The sequence below is a fragment of the Enhydra lutris genome, unplaced genomic scaffold (assembly GCF_002288905.1).
Source record: "Enhydra lutris kenyoni isolate GAN:26980312 unplaced genomic scaffold, ASM228890v2 scaffoldscaffold22, whole genome shotgun sequence".
Taxonomy (NCBI): domain Eukaryota; kingdom Metazoa; phylum Chordata; class Mammalia; order Carnivora; family Mustelidae; genus Enhydra; species Enhydra lutris.
In genome coordinates this window covers 43,379,202-43,392,446 of record NW_019154106.1, presented here as the reverse complement: position 1 = coordinate 43,392,446, position 13,245 = coordinate 43,379,202, and the positions used below count along the sequence as shown (strand labels likewise).

At 40.5% G+C, this 13,245-nt stretch overlaps 1 protein-coding gene across 5 annotated transcripts in view; it reads right to left on the bottom strand.

The window, feature by feature from the left end:
* LOC111149639 (SRY-box 6) overlaps positions 1–13,245 on the bottom strand; it is a 655,543-nt gene that overhangs the window by 5,595 nt on the left and 636,703 nt on the right. For 3 of the 5 annotated variants that reach the window (XM_022506831.1, XM_022506832.1, XM_022506829.1), the window contains 2 exons: positions 8,856–9,089; positions 6,056–6,272 (listed from right to left, as the gene is read on the bottom strand). In XM_022506831.1, the coding sequence (XP_022362539.1) occupies positions 6,056–6,272; positions 8,856–9,089 (451 nt within the window). The remainder of the gene's footprint in view (positions 1–6,055; positions 6,273–8,855; positions 9,090–13,245) is intronic. The other 2 variants (XM_022506833.1, XM_022506830.1) reach the window with 1 other exon arrangement.

Sequence of the window (13,245 nt, the reverse complement as noted above, 5' to 3'; positions counted from 1 at the left end):
ACTCTTCTCCTACTACTCTAGCCTCGTTAGTTCTTGAACATGCCAGTTGCAAGCTTCCCTCCAGACCTCTACAGTGGCTGCTCTCCCTGCCTGATTCTTCTCCCAGAGACCACACAGCTTGCTCCCTCACTCTGCAGGCCTGAGCTGCTCAAGTGGGAGCTGCTCAGTGAGCTTCTGTAGCTGCTCTTCTTAAAATTGCACTCCATCCTCTGACACTCCCTACACTTTCCCTACTTGACTTTATTCTAAGGCACTTACTACTTTTTGATATTTATTTATTCATTGTTGATTGATTGCCTGACTTCCCCCACTGGAATATAAGCTTTACAAGGACAGGCATTTTCACTGATAGAGCTCTAGAACTTAGACAATGCCTGGAACACAGGAGGCACATTTCATACTGCATACATGCAATGAATGAATGAATGAACAAATGAATGAATGAACTAGTGAATGGAGGGGGACAAATAAAAAAGCTGTGTAACCTATCTGAGAGAAGAAAAGACTTAATGAGACTAGACATATGCGAGGGAAGATAGTGGAGAAGGAATGTGACTATAACCATCTTTAAATGCTTGAATGTCTTTATAAAGAAGGAAGAGACTTGCTCTAGAAAAGGGGCCAAAGAAGAGGATTAGAATTAACCAACCAAGTAGCAGAAAGGTAGATCGCCACTCAGTGAAAAGAACTTTCTAGCATTAGGACATGCCCACAGAGAAACTAGCTCCCTTGGGAAGTGGTAAGCTCTCTAGCCCTAGAGTAGTCCAAGCAGAACTCAGTGAGGCTCCTACAGCGGTTGGCGACTTGAAGTATATGACTTCTGAGGCCACTTCTAAGTTACCGCTGATTCTGTGGACACAAAATCATAAGCTAACAATCATGCTGGCCTTGCTTTCCCATTGTTGTTACCAGCATAATAAAAGACTGAAAAATCAAGTGAGCGTGGCTAATTATAGTTGCCAAATCATTGCTTTCAAGGGTTTCCAAAATATTGTTCCGCCCTACCTCTCTTACTTTTCTTTACTGCCAGGACTAACCTCTAGGTTAGCTTCATTTTTAAACTATTGAACATTTCTGCATTTCCCTCCATGTGTTCCTGGCTCTTCTTCCTGCTAAAATAGGAATCTTGACCTCCACGTCCACCAGCCTGACCCTACTCAAACCTCGAGACCCCTTCCTCCAGGATGACCTATGGTTAGCCCTAGTGCATAGCAAGCTCTCCTCCCCTGAGCTTTGCTTGCTCTCACCTACAAAATCAGAATTAGTACTTCACTACAGATTAAGTGCAGCACTATGCGGTGTAGTCTCTCTTCTCTCTGTGTACATGTTTGTATAACAAACTGTTATTTGCTAATATGTTTATGTATGCATCTGGTTTCTCTGACTAGAACACTCTCTGAAAGCTCATTGTGTACAGAATTAATGCCTCATGTCCTATATTAATTTAGTACAGTGCTGGGCACCTCACTGGTTTCAAATAAGTCCTTACCAATTGACGGACCAATCAATTAACAAAATGGAAAATCCAGCCAGCAGGCTCAAGCTTTGTCTATCGGAAATTACTTTCCTGAAAAGCATTTTTCCTTCCTTTACAGATCAATTGCAAAGTCAAAATTCAAACACTGCAGGTTTCACAAACAGGAATAGCTGGCAAGTATTGGGCTTTACAAATAACGCATGCGCACACCAAAACAAAAGTTGTAGATGTTTGTGAAGGTATACGGATGCGGCGGAAATGAGCAGAGATGGCTGAGTACCCCTCCTCCCAGCCCCAGCAAAGGGTAAAGCCAACCCCAATAGAGCTCAGCATTATTGCGTGGCTTCCAAATCACAGGAATGTTCCTGGAATATCGTCTAGCTTCACCAATTGCAAAAACCCCCCATGTATTAATTTGGCAAATCCCCCTTGTTTGCTGTTCTTTCAGACCTTTACAGCCTCTATAAATGAAGACAATGAAGTCTGTTTCATTAGGAGATAAGCCTACACGTCGTACATCTCTGTAGTTAATACTGCAGTAAGAAGTGGAAAGAATAGCAATCTTTTTATATTGCCTGTTAGAAACCCTAATCTGGCTTTCTCTATATGAGGACAATACTGAAAATTGTACAGCTAGCCTATGCTAATCAATTATATTTATAAGTAAGTCATAGGTTTGATTCAACCTCTTTCGGATTAAGATCAAAATGGCAAATGTTCAAATCCCTTCTAGCATAAGGCACTAGAATATAATTCTTTTATAATATGAAATACATACATGCCATGTAGCATTATTTTTCTAGAATAATAATATTTGCTCTGATTCAGGGCTTCCTATGTGCCAGACGTTGTTTTTAGCACTTTAGATAGATCAAGCTATTCAATCTTCAGAAGGGCCCCATGTGGTAGGTATTATGTTCAGCTCTCCATTCTATTTATGAGGAAACTGAGGGGCAGAGAGTTTGAATAAGTTTCCCAAGGGCAAGTGGAGACTTCAGAGGAATAACGATTGCTGTGCATTAGTTGCTGAACCTAGGAAGAAGCAGATCTGGTATTTGAGACAGAACAGTCTGGTTCCAGAATTGGTGTCCATAAGCACTGCACTACATAACCTCTAAGGAGTTTGTAGGCTCTAAGTGAGGGATGTGTGTAAGGGTGGAAAGGTCACATGGCTTGCCTTCACGTAAGCCTGGTTTAACCTCAGCTCTGCAATTTACTAACTGTGTGGCCTTGGACAAATTATTTAACATCACTGAACCCTGTGTTTTTCAACCCCATAGTGAGGATGATACTGCTTATCTTGTAAATTGGTTGTATTTGCAAAGATCTATATAAATCACTTATCACAGTATATAGTATAAAGTAAGTATTCAATAATTTACTGTTATTATTATTCAAAAAGTAGCCCAAGATTTGATATTTTATAGTACCTGCATAATCCTCTATGCGTTCACAGGTAAGTTATTGAATAAACTTCAAATAAGCAAAAGTACATTGGGCCGGAATTCTTTAGGAAAAGACAATGATGTAGTTACATGTGCCCTAATGAATATTATTTCTACATTAATAGTACTCATTGAAATTATTAAAAGTTCTAATACTTAACCTGTTGATCAAAGGGGTTAAGTCTAAGGTAAGAGCTAATGTTATTCCATCTTTATATTATTGGTAAATTTATTTCATAATAGCCGAGTGAAAAAAAATCTAGCTCAATGAACTTTTAGTTGTATTGTCAGTAAAATGCACGACAATGCTGAGCAATATATGTAATTTTATTGGCTCGAAAGTTATGCATGTCTTTTCAAAACGCTATAAAAATTGATCTCACCCCCATTCCCTCAAGAAGTCAATAGCAATCTTTGAATTTCTTGTTTCTTTTCCCTCTTGTAATAACCTCACATCTAATGAAGATGAATTTCCAAAGATGAACCTCAGGGAGTTAATAATCTATCAAACACAACTATTTAAAAGAGAATACGAATCCTTAAGTAGAAATAATACCTGGCTTTGGGTTGCAAATATTACCAAAGCTGCGCAGAAGGAAATACTCAGCATTGAAAATTAAAGAACAAGACATTCTGGTCATTGCCTGCATCTCTGTAGCCCCCCTCCACAGTCCAGAATGACCCTTCTATGAAGGATCCCCTACGTTACCAGGAACAGGATCCTTTGTTTCTAAAGGTCAAAGCTGCTTTAATGCCATCACGTACCACAACCAAAGGTCCTGGGAGCCCTTTTCCAAGTTAGCACAGCTGTGCTCTTAAGTGTGCCAGAACGGGGCGATGAGGCATATTTTGAGGCAGCTGTGGTAAGCACAACTCCTCAGTTGTTAGGCATGATGGAGGCAGAGACCTGGATTTAAACCTTGGTCCTTTCTCACTTTTTGGCAGCCACAGGACCTTGATTTCTTTATCTTATTTGGAGGATTACGTGACTTGTAGATCTAAAATGTCTAGCGTACAGGATACAGTAGACAATAAATGGTAGATGTTGTTGAGTTGTTTTAATGTTTTAAAAATTTGACATGGGTTGTCATGTGTTGGGTATTTTGATCCATGTACCCTCAGGTAAGGGGAAATAAGTCAAATAGAACTACTGCATCTCATATTTTCAAATAAGTATCAGGGAACTAAAATGGTACTTCTGACAGCCTTCCAGACTATGGCAAAAGAGACCCATTGTGTATGGTTAGGTACACAGAGACACGGCATGAAAAAAAGAGGGGGAATCACAAAGGATCTCAAACTTAAACTCTGATTCTCTGCTCAAAGGAGATTATATACAGTCTCAGAGACAGGATTAAAAGAAGACATCATCACCCAGTTAAAATAAGTGTGTATTTTGTTTCATGTGACTATGCTTCTCAAAGGGCACTATGAATCGGTATTTTTCATAAATCATCTAAATCGCCAGCAAATAGCATTGTGATACTGCATTGTACTTTTGGTGTTAAAAGCATTATTTTTAAAAATGCAAACATTTATAAGACAGAAGAATTTGATAAACCTAGTTTGGCACGGCTTCCTCTGTTCATAGAGTAGGATTCTCAAATAACAAAGTGACTTAAGCCTCCCTTTACCTCGAAATAGTTCTGCCACGGTGTAAAGAAACCCACTGACTATCTGGTATAACCTAAAATATAGTTTTATTGTGATAGCAAATCCATATTTAATAGTAAGGATAAAGATAAAAACTCACCTTTATTGATCATGTACTAAGCGCTTTGAAAGTACTTCGAAAAGCAATGCCTCACTGAATGCTCTCAACCATTGTACGAGACAGGTACTGTTATTTATTTCATCTCGTACACGAGAAAAGAGAGGCTCAGAGAAGCTCAGTAACTTGCCCAGGTGGGTGGCGCAGTGCTTGAACCTGAGCAGTAAAGCTCTGGAGCCCACGCTCCTCCGCAGAACTCTCTAGGGTAGGGCACAGATTCATGACCCAGACTGCTTTCATTGGCCTTTCTTTTTCTTATTCTATTTACTATTCCAAATTAATTTTATGCTTCTAAACATAGGCTTCTGAAACCAACTTTTTATTTTGTGGATTTTTTTTTTTTTTTTTTTTAGTGTCCTTAAAAATAAACAGCTCTTTACTTTTGCTCAAAGTACATGTTTTCCTCACCTGCAGGGGCAGCTGTCCCGTTCCCCCACCATATAATAGCCCCTCGGTGCTCCCCCAGTTAACAGCAAATCCAGATGCCTTTTCACTCACTGCTCTCTCTTCAGGCCTATCCCAAGCATCTCCCCAATCGGACTGCAGCTGCCTCAGGTCAGGGCCTCCAGAAAGGTCCTCTGGTTTGTCAACCCCCTGGGCTTCTCCGCCTGGGCCTGCTGGAACCGACAGGCATCTGCACCCCCACTTATCCCAACTGCTGCGGTTACCAGGGGCCTCTTTTCAATGCAGACAGCCAGTCAGCCAAGTCGAAATTTATACCAGAAATCTATTACCTAATTTTTAAACAAAATGACATGAAATCAGACTTGAAGATATCAAAAACATGTCTAGTTTCTGATTTAAGCAAGAAAATCCACATTGTTATTGCTTCCACCACAGAATAATTTACTGCAACAGGAGTTCTGGATCTTAGGCCAAAAATGAGGTCCTCTAACCAATGTCAAGGCCAATTATCTTGTGGTAGATCCCACAACAAAAGCAGACTATTGTGATTAGAATCAGAAGCACCACCCAGAGAAGCTGGAAAGCTTCTGGGGATTTCTTAAGTTAGTTTTTATTCTTTCTCCCTGCATGTCTGCTTAAATAAACTACCAGCAACTTTGTGTGTGGGCACGGAACATCTTAGATTAGTCTGGGAGACTAGGAGAGGGCGACCAGGTTTGTTTTGAGCTGTTGAGCAGGAGCCAGGCTGCGAGACTCTGTGTGTGTGTGTGTGTGTGTGTGTGTGTGTGTGTGTGTGTGTGTGTGTGTAACACTGCAAAGATCACCACAGCCAAGCCCCTGGGTAGGTCTCGACCTCCTCCCTTCCCTGATCTCCTTCCCAACCACACTGCCAGTAGCCAGCCTGCGGTTTCCTACCCGGAAGGGAAAGCCCAGGTGGCCACGTTCGGGAACACTCACCCCACGGTAAAGAACTGCCTCATCTCCTGCCTCCGAGACCTCATCAGCTGCTTGTACTCCCCGATTCGGAGCTTTTTGCCATCAACAATGCAGGTGCGTTTCGGTCGAGGTTTGTATTTATAGTTCGGGTACTTCTCTAAGTGGATCTTGCTTAGCCGGGCCTGCTCTTCATAATAAGGTTGCTTCTCTTGGTTGGACATGGATTTCCAGCGAGACCCTAAACATAAAAATAGCCTTCAGTACCCGAGTGGTCAGGGCCCCATGTTGGTGGCGAATACCGTATACGCCTTCCCATGGCTTTGCTCACGGGCGCTCTGTGTAGCCCCTGCCATCACACACCACGGAGCCTCCCAAGTAGTCTTTCATAGACGCAAAAAGCAAAGGATAATTTCGCACGTGATACATTTATTACATTATTTCTGTCGATAACTTAAAGCTGGTGCTACAAAAGATGTATCATTTTAAAACACATCTCTGCTGCTTAAAGATCACCTCCTGTGCCAAGGTCCTTCCCCGGTTATCTATCTGTCTCTCTCTCTCAAGGGGTGAAAAACCTACACTTCCAATGGGGACTCTCAAGGCTGATGGGATTCTCAGGAAAAGCTCTCCTGGTTGCAGAGATTCAAACATCTCCCACCCTTGTCCAAGCAGCTTTAGGGAGGCTACTCTGTGATAAGATGTCAGTAGATGCGGCTATCCTTCCGTATATAAAAGACCCCTGTGCACACCGTCTCCCCTGGCCCCAGGGTAATTAAAAAGCCTAAACCCTACCTAAGAAGTTCTAGCTTTCGAGCCGGAAGCTACAGTTGGAATTATATACACCATTTTCAAGTACTATAAACGTTCATTTAAACCTGTACCAGTGACAGCACAAAAATTTTTAATGTGGTTTATAGAGGAAGGAGGAAAAGTATTCACTTCTCTAATATTGTTTATAAGGAATTATCTAAACACTTGACGAAGAAGGGATGTGTTTTTTTACATGTATCAAATTGCATTTTTGTGTCTCGCTGGTGAATAAAGCGGTAACAGCTGTGCTGACTGGATGTTAGCTATTCTTCAGTGGAGATTTTTCATACATAAACAAATGGAAAGTTGTGCAAATATTCTCTGTAGCCAGCAATATCCTGGTCTGCTTTAATAGCACATCCATCCCTGGTCTTTCCTGATTGTTGTGCAAAAGTTGTGTAGACAGTCTATGCAGATCGGCTTCTCTGGGTTCTGCTGACTCCCAGTAGCTTAAAGCCCCGTTTAACAGAGGATTCTTGGTGCTCTTGAAATACTTGTGCTTTAAAGTGTATATTTTCATGAATACACTTACTATATTCTTAATAAGTTTTTTCACAGAACACACACCAATAATATAGATTCCCCACAGCTGCCAAAATGGAAACAGAGAGGTTCTGTGCCCATCTGAGAGTCTACTCATGCTGCTATTAAAATGGCCAAAAAAAGGGGAAAAAAGAAAATTTCAAAGTTAAGTATCAAATTTCAAGGACAGAGGAACACTGATTTTCTTTTAAATGTCTATTAACTAGAATAAAAATTTAATATATCTATGAGGAGCTTTTTGGTTTGAAAGGTACTTAAGTTGAAAAGGAATAACACTATCCCAGAGCATATCTCAGAATCTCTAAAAATAACACCCCGTTTAATTGGGATGACATTTAGTATCCATCTTTAAATTCAAAAATCAAAAGGGAACAACTTATTTTTTCTTAACATTTCACCACCATTTGATCTTATGTATGTTTTAAATTTTCTTAGAGGTTACTGCTTCCCCATGTCTCAGAATCAAGTTAAATTATTTATACGGTGACAGAACATGTGTATTTGTGTATGTCCAGATCACCGATATTTACTAAGGTTAAATATTTATTGCTTTTGAACAAAACATTTAAAAAACGAAAACCACAGTTTAAGTCTCTAATGTTTTTCAGCTTTTTAAATGGCTTCTTTTGAGATTTTGTCACATCGTGACAGCTTAAATAGAACAGTGCCTTCTGTGTTTTTTCTTTTTACAGAGGAAACATGTTGACGGTAATGCTACATGTTGAATAAAATATGTTCAATATGTTGAACACAAGAATTCCAAACTGTATCATCTGCACCAGGCAAGCTTTACGCTCAGAAAATGAGGCTTTGGTTTAATCCCGAGAAGCAGGAGAATCACTCTGGCAACTGACCACAAAATGGGCCTCTACCCTGTGGTCTGTGTGTTCAAGTCTCTGCTCTAAAATCTGAACTAGTCATATCTTATTAAAGTATATGCAGTTTCATTCTATGAGTTTTAAAGTGATCATTCGAGGCCCTGTTCAACACTCCAGGAATTGCACACGATTTGCGGGCTCACCCCAGTTCCTGGTGAGAACCCAAGAACACTGAAGCAGAAAACTGTAGCATCTGTGCACCTTTCTGAGGTTACGTAGCAACTTAGGGATTGAAGAAGGCCGAATAAGAGAAGGAGATCGAGCTTGTCTCCATGGTTCTTGTTTAGCGGTGACCTCTCTGAGTTGCCAAATTCACAGTATATAACAGACTGTAAATAATTTTGTCTCTACAGTAAGTTTTTAGTCAGTCCTTCCCCAGCACCCGGGGACCTATAACCCTTAAACCTAAATGCCAGGCTGCGGGATGGGGGACCCAGAGATGATAACCAAGACTCCCGAGGCAGCCCGCTGAGCTACATCCAACGTCTGCAAACCACAGTCTCCCTCAGGGCTCAGGGGACGCCCCTGTTTACCACTCTCGGGGCTCAGGGGAAGGCGGGTAGAAGGTCAGCATTAGAGACTGCACTCACCTAAGATTTTGCTAATGTTGGAGTTATGCATGTCGGGGAAGGCCTGAAGGATTTTCCTCCTCTCATCCTTTGCCCAAACCATGAAAGCATTCATTGGTCGCTTGATGTGTGGCTCGCTGCTGGCCCTGCTGCGGGCATCCCTGTAGACTCGTGCTTCAGCCACAGTGGCGCCTCCTGTTGGCCAACAATAATACTGCTGTAGTTTAGCTGCAGAGCCATTCATTGCTTTGCTTCCTGTAATGTCAGGGCAGGAAGAACAAGACAGGTGCAAAGCATTATTATTTGAGTAACGTAACACAGCTTGTGCCTGCTTCGGCCAGTTTCCCTAGGCCCTTCTCTGCTCTTTAAGTGACCTCTTGGGAGAAGATGGTTTCAAATGACGATTCTACAGGCCCTTCTGATGGAGGCTTCAAAGACACACAGGGAAGAATTAATTCTGCATGTTTTATACATCTTGTACATTCTTGCTACGGTCAGTTGCGGGGGTTGGTTTGGCATCGACTGGCATTATTTTATTAACCTTTCCTGCTGCGAGTCCTCCCTTCAAAAGCAGGCTCCCACCTATCATTTTAGCCTCATTTGCCAAAAATTGCCACACTTCAGACTATCTCTTTACCTCAAATAGAATTCTTTCACGCAATACTACGCCTTGTCCCTTGCTCCTCTCGGTGCCCAGAAGCCCCTTCTCCTCATTCTTCATGAAATGCCAACAAGTCCCACTCATCCTTCAAGGCCTGTTCCAAATGTGGTGTGTTTCACGAATTAATTAATTCGATACAAAATATTAACTGAGCAATTACTATGAGTTAGGCATTATGCCAGGGCTTAGGGAGGCAAAGGCAAATAAAACAGACTCTGCTTTTAGGGAGCACACAGAACAGAGGGGCTACAGACCCCAGGCAATTATCACAGAGTGTACGATCAGTGCTACAATATTGAAGTGAACAGGGTGCCAAGAGGGCATCAGACAAGAGAGTCAGCATAGGCGATATCTAAGCTGTGTTGTGGAGGATGAATAAAGATCAGCACGTGAATAGAGGAGGGCTGTAAAGACAGATGGGAAGGGTAATTCAGGCCATAGGAACAGCATTTGCAATGATGTTCCCCGGGCTACATTCATTCCTCTTTCTTTTATGCTACATGCTCCAAAGTAATTACTTGTTTATGGGTCTATCTCTCTCTGATCTTTCCACTCCATCCTCAGGAATATGAAACCCCTAAAGTTGGTGTTTATGTTGTACTCATTCTTGTATCCCCAGGATTTCCCATGTAATAGATATTCAATAAATATTTATTAAGTAAAAGATTGGTTTTCAACTTCTATGCAAACTAGTAGACTAAAAGGCATTTATTTCAAGGGTCCTGATATGTTTTTCTGCTGTTTAAGAGTCGTTCTTTAATGTTTCCCTATGTAACTATACCTAAATCTCTGACATTTTATCATTTCCGAAGAGGTGACTCCGGCTATTAACATACTAGATTGAAATCCCTTTGAGAATATGGCAAGAACTGGCTCTCATTCACTGCTGTATCCCTACGTTCTAGTAAAGCACTTGGCATATAGAGTTTTAATTATAAACTATGTTAAATTAGTGAATGATGGGACAGATGAATGAATAAATGAAACATTTTCAGGGACCCTACTAGCGTGACACACGAAGTATGCTTTGCAATGTGGCATCTACTAAATAACCCCCCCTCCCCCACCGATAGATTGAGAAACTTCTATAGCTAAACGTAAAGTGGTTGGACTGATGGCGTCAGCCAGGATTGCTGCTGCATAAACAGGAAAGCCTACTCCCAAAAGTTTAGAAGCAAAATATACATTAAAACCAACATTTCCACTTTCTGGAAAAAGTAAAGCCTTTCAGCTCAGTGGAGTGATTATACAGGAACAACATGACCCAATCAATCTCTGGCCCTTCTACTCTATTTCTAGATACCTTGATTAAGTAGAAATTTGTTTGTGTCAGAGCTAGTAATAAATTAGAACATTAAAGTGCACTATTATTTGACAAATATGATCATCATTTATAGCAAACAAAAGACACTATAAAAGGGCCCAACTGGCTAATATTATCAATTCTTTTCTAAACATGAAAGAGGGCAGAGGGGCCACTATTTGGAAACCATGCAAAAATAATATATTTTATAAACATCCCTTCTTTTAGGCCTACTAGACAGAATGATCCCTTACATGAAAAGTCTCAGACCCCGAGATGCATAACTAATCTGCTACCTTTTTGCCACCATACCCACAGTACATTAATTTCATTTAAAATGCACTGACCATACAGGATAAATTGATTTCACTTTATATGGGTTTGACAGCCATGTTTATTGTGCAGTGAAATGTAGTGTAGCTTCCAGCTGACAATATCCATCAACACAGGGCAATATGCTGACTGCTGGGCCAGATGAAGGCATACATTACTCTGGAAGTGAAACACTCATTCAGATACGACAGTGTCTTCTCCTGAGGATCACCACGGTAATTTATGATGCCCTCAGTGCCATTACTTTACAACTGACATGGATTCAGCAATTTATATACTTGCATGCATACACATAAAAGGAGACAGGCTTGTGGAGAATGTCAGATGCAAAAACATTTCAATATTATTCTAAGTTAACTACTATGCCACAGGTGATTAACATTTGAGATCTGCTTTTACTGTCCTAGCTTTCTCTCCACCTCCAGCAAAACCAAATAGTTGACTTCTATTTATTTATTCATTTAAAAGATGTATTTCATTGTGATGCGAAGTTTTACTCTTCTATGGACTGATAGAAATCATGGTGGATTTTTAGCCCCTAATTTTAGACCCTGATTCTCCCAGACATGTCTTACATAGGTTCTATCTCTCTCTCTCATTCATACCTCAGTCTTAATATATCCTCCCTACTATCTTCTATCCCACTAAATTCTACCCTTTCCAAGGGACAGACTCAGGTCTCACCCCACCAAGTACCCTATATTGGCCTTGCCCCTTTCTCCCATAGTACATATGGTCTATGTGACAGACAGTGAATTAATTACATAGGACTCACAACAAATGTTCCCATAAATTTAGAAATTCAAGCACAATACAAAGTGTAAAAATGTGAATTAGGAAATGGAAAATAGAAACATTCCAAGTGCATTTTTTTTTTTTTTTTTTTTTTTTTTTTTTTTTTTGCCTCCTCTCCTCTCTTCCAAAGAAAGTCAGGTGGAAAATGAATGGGGACATCCTGACCTAAACTAGGACTGTATCAGCAAACCAAGAGTTGAGGAGAGGCTTATTCAGGGAGGCCAAGGTTTGAAACCACTGATCAGAGTCAGAATTTTAAGGACATATTGAAGGCACTAAACCAAAAGAATATTTAGAAAGTGTTCCTTAGCTTCCCTAAACTTTGCTTCATGAAACAAAATGGTTAAGGAATTATTGTTGCAGCAGCAGAAATACATATGACTGGATAGGTGTGTATAAATTCAGAAGTTTTAAAATGAAGATTGTATATTATGTAAGCCTTTTTAAACACCTAAGGAAAATTCTATAGAATAACACAGAATTGTTTTCAAAAGGTGTGCTATTAGTCTGAATAGTTGAAGCCTAAAATCCACCTTCTGTTATAATTAAAATCTACATCTCTAGTGTGACTTCATCCTGCTTCATTCGTTTTTAAAATAACACCAAGTTAAAAAAAAAAAAGTACTTTATTCTAAAATAGCCAATGCTCTGTGTCAGAATCCAGAATTGTCCTAGGGAATGTCTCCCAATTCTATGAAGCAACCTCTTTTACTTTTAAGAGCAGAGGACTCATCTGTGAGTTCATTATTCACAATATAGTTCCTCACAGAAAGCAGTTTGAAGGACCTTAGACCCAAAGCTTTGTACCTAAAAACTACTGCTTTCAGACTGACCTAAGAGTCTTTCGTTACAAGCGGTAGTAATCCTAAATGACAGTTACTGGAAGGCCAGGAGGCCAACACCACCACACTAGGCACCATGGGAAAGCAGTATTCCCTGCACTCCAGGAATTCCTGCTCCCTTCAGCTTTGCCAGGGGGCTTGGTTTGATTAATTCATCCTTTGTCTCCCCATATCATAGTCTGGGTAAAGGCAAACTTTCAGTTAGACAAAGAAAGATAGTCCATGGGGAGAAAATAGAAATTGCCAAGGCAAAGACTTCCTTAGAAATCTGTGATTTAAATGATTTAAAGAGAAGACAGAAAGTTGAGTTTTTCCAGGTGGGTTGGAAAGAAGGCCAGTGTAACCATCATGGACTATGGCAATGATCCTGAACTAATCCTAGAGAGGCCCCCTTCCTGGGTAAATTCCAAGGGTTATGTTAGTGAATGAGTAAGTGTTTGGTATGTGTATATATATATAAAGTTCTCCCTAAGGAAG